Source organism: Phalangium opilio, unplaced genomic scaffold, assembly GCF_054372755.1.
Source record: "Phalangium opilio isolate 3A_F unplaced genomic scaffold, DU_Popi_V2 ptg000528l_1, whole genome shotgun sequence".
In the NCBI taxonomy this organism is placed as follows: Eukaryota; Metazoa; Arthropoda; class Arachnida; order Opiliones; family Phalangiidae; genus Phalangium; species Phalangium opilio.
In genome coordinates, this window is record NW_028324242.1 from 1,450,413 (window position 1) to 1,454,399 (window position 3,987).

The 3,987-nt window shown below is 36.6% G+C and overlaps 1 protein-coding gene across 1 annotated transcript; it reads left to right on the plus strand.

Annotated features, from left to right (window-relative positions):
• The first annotated feature begins 1,106 nt into the window (after positions 1-1,106).
• LOC149588946 (uncharacterized) lies at positions 1,107-2,283 on the plus strand. The gene is made up of 2 exons (XM_089862011.1): positions 1,107-1,475; positions 1,565-2,283. Coding segments are annotated over exons 1-2 (681 nt in total). The 5' UTR covers positions 1,107-1,473; the 3' UTR covers positions 2,244-2,283.
• Positions 2,284-3,987: the final 1,704 nt, after the last annotated feature.

Sequence of the window (3,987 nt, forward strand, 5' to 3'; positions counted from 1 at the left end):
GACTCAAGAAATAAATAAAAAAACTTTCCAAATACGACTTTGTCGAACAGGGAATTGGAAACTTCTGTAAATTTCTTTTACTCGCTCACATCCTTATTGAATTTCTTAAATATTTTCATGAATAATGATTCAATAACCTATACAGTAAGTACTTAAGTATTTGACGATGATTTAAAGTTGAATATTCTTTAAGAAAATTTTATAAATTCCTGATAACAGTTCTAAAAATATTTTTCTTGAAATTCCCTTATAAATATGATCATGAATACTTTCGGAACTTTACACGAATGTCACCCGAGACATTTGATGAACTGGCCAAGCTTTTGCATGGCTCATTAAAAAAAAAACCCTCATCTAGAGAGCCATTGTCCACTAAACATCGCCTCGCTATAACTTTGAGGTATGTACGCATTGTTTCTCCATTGAATATAAATATATTTTTTGTGCTATTTCTAAATTGTGTTACTTTTCCATTACTAAAAGTGGTTTTACTGTTTTAGGTATTTAGCAACAGGGGAAAGTCTTGCTAGCATTCCTTATGGCTTTCGTATAGGGAAAAGCACTGCACATGCAGTTATTACTGAGACATGTGATGCTCTTTGGGAGGTTTTACAACCTTTAGTTTTGAAAGTATGGTCTCTTATCTTTAAAAATCCATTTCTACTAGTAATTTTAAATGTAATAAAAAAATGTGGACGGAAGCTGCGTTCGAGTACAGCCGTCAATGGCAATATCCTAACTGTTGTGGGGCCGTTGACGGTAAACACATTACAATACAACAGCCACCAAATAGCGGATCCATGTTATTTAATTATAAAGTAGACGTTAATGGGTTCCACAAGTCGCTTGTCAAACCCTTTGCGCTTGCCAATCTGCATTTCCGTAAACGTCTGGAAAATCCCCCAGCATGGCGCGCGGTATCAAAATTTTACCCCAGGCAAGCGACTTGTGGATTTCTTTAAGAATGTTTATGTGAACTGCAAGATAGTAGATAGAAAGTATTACCTCTGGCCCACTGGCGTCAGACAGTGCCAGATGGCACCAATAAATATGGCGTCAATGAATCAGACATGACGTCCACCGCATTTTTTTTTTTTTTTTTTTTTTTTTTTCTGGCGTCAATGAATCAAACATGGCGCCCACACCATTTTTCTTCTTATGACGCCAGTAAATCAAAAATTTTTCCCCCAATTTTGTTGTGACGTCAGTGAAACGTACATGACGTGTTCTACTATGGCGTCAGTGAATCAATCATGGCGTCAATGTTAGGCTTAAGCGTCATATTCGACAACGTGGAAAATAACCCTTGTCTTACACGTGGTTTAAACGTCGTGTACACTATAAGAACGTGATTGGTCTAAAAAGTGCGCCATGTTTACATGGTCTGAAGGTCACGTGACATTAAAGTATAAAAGAAGAGGACGGTTTAAAGATAAGGCATTCCTTCCTTGAAGTACCGATCCAGATCCGAAAATGTAAGTATAATTTCTCATAAAATTTTAGTGTTATAATCTTGGTCCGCATCCCATTAGATGTGATTACCATATTTAATGTGAATATTTAGGGACAACTCCAACGTGTTCGAGATTTCCTCAACTAAGTCAGTTAGTGTAACGTCGGACTGTAGGATTAGACTAGGAATGACCGATGGCTCAACTGGGATCGTATTAAGCGAGGAGGAATATATGCAACTTTACGGGATGAAGGACACCATAAACGGATTTTTCGGGAAGGACGACGCTCAACCCACCACGTGCTTTTTCGAGGGATCGATGGACAAGCGAATTCAACTCGTAACTTATCAGGATAGGAAGATGTTAAATATCCGTCAAGTGATCCAGGGGCAGGGAGCGAACTACGGAATCCAATACCCAACTAGGAATGGATTTGCCATAGGACCATTCCTATGGGAGAAGTTGTTGGAAAAACACATTCAGGTGACGACATTCATTACCGAGGCGAAACGTGTGGAGAGTGCGATTAAGGGCATAGTAATACAGCAACTAACTGAGGGAATAAAGAATTCGTGCAACGGCTGCATTATCGACCATCCTTCACAATTACAGCACGATTGTATAATGATGGAATGGAGTGAACGTGTAGATGAACATTATTCTAATGCCGTGTCTAATTTAAATATCGAGATGATAGTTAATATTTTTAATAATTCCACTTTCTTAAGTTTTCAATTCTGCAAGCAAATGGTTTCTCTAAGTGTATGCAACTCTAAAAAATTCTTGTAATACATTGAATTTAAATAATAAATATTCAAATTTAATACTTTTTCATTAACCTTAATATAAGCATATTTCAAATTTTAGGAGTGATTCAAATTTAATACTATTTAACTGAATATATAGGCATATTTCAAATTTTAAGAGTTATTTCAATTTAATACTTCTATATATAAACTTTAGAAATTATTTCAACTTAAACCAATTTCTCTTTATTGATAGGCCTATTTCAAGGATAGGAAATGTAAATAACGAGGTCGGTGATCGGGAATAGAGAAACTCGAACGGTAAATAAACGGCCTATGTCAATAATTAGAAATCATGATAAGCGCTTGTATGAAACTCTAACACCGAGTGTCGACATGGGATAATAGTTGGGGTTGCAATGTTTGTTTAAGCTAGGAAACTTGTAAATAAATAAGCTCGATTGATACTTGGCGCGAATTTCGAAACATGACGCGGTGAGAGGCCTATTTCGCATTTTCAAGGATAGTAAATGCAAATAACGAGGTCGATGACCGGGAATAGAGAAACTCGGAAGGTAAATAAACGGCCTATGTCAATAATTAGAAATCATGATAAGCGCTTGTATGAAACTCTGGCACCGAGTGTCGACATGGTGTGATAGTTCGGGTTGCAATGTTTCTGTTCGGTGTTTCACTATTTCTGTTCAGTGTTTCACTATTTCTGTTCGGTGTTTCACTATTTCTGTTTAGTGTTTCACTATTTCTGTTCGGTGTTTCACTATATCTGTTCGGTGTTTCACTATATCTGTTCGGTGTTTCACCATTTATGTTCAGTGTTTCACCATTTCTGTTCAGTGTTTCACTATTTCTGTTCGGAGTTTCACTATTTCTGTTCGGTGTTTCACTATTTCTGTTCGGTGTTTCACTATTTCTGTTCAGTGTTTCACTATTTCTGTTCAGTGTTTCACTATTTCTGTTCGGTGTTTCACTATTTCTGTTTAGTGTTTCACTATTTCCGTTCGGTGTTTCACTATATCTGTTCGGTGTTTCACTATATCTGTTCGGTGTTTCACCATTTCTGTTCGGTGTTTCACCATTTCTGTTCGGTGTTTCACTATTTCTGTTCGGTGTTCCACTATTTCTGTTCAGAGTTTCATTATTCCTGTTCGGTGTTTCCCTATTTCTGTTCGGTGTTTCACTATTTCTGTTCAGTATTTCACTATTTCTGTCCAGTCTTTCACTCCTTCTGTTCAGAGTTTCACTATTTCTGTTCGGTGTTTCACTATTTATTTTCAGTGTTTCACTATTTCTGTTCAGAGTTTCACTATTTCTGTTCAGAGTTTCACTATTTCTGTTCGGTGTTTCATTATTTCTGTTCGGTGTTTCACTATTTCTGTTCAGTGTTTCACTATTTCTGTTCGGTGTTTCACTATTTCTGTTCGGTGTTTCACCATTTCTGTTCGGTGTTTCACCATTTCTGTTCGGTGTTTCACTCTTTCTGTTCAATGTTTCACTCTTTATGTTCCATGTTTCACTCTTTCCGCTCAATGTTTTACTCTTTCTGTTCAATGTTTCACTCTTTCCGCTCAATGTTTTACTCTTTCTGTTCAATGTTCCACTCTTTCTGTTCAATGTTTCACTCTTTCTGTTCAATGTTTCACTCTTTCTGTTCAATGTTTCACTCTTTCTGTTCAATGTTTCACTCTTTCTGTTCAATGCTTCACTCTTTCTGTTCAATGTTTCACTCTTTCTGTTCAATGTTTTACTCTTTCTGTTCAATGTTTCAC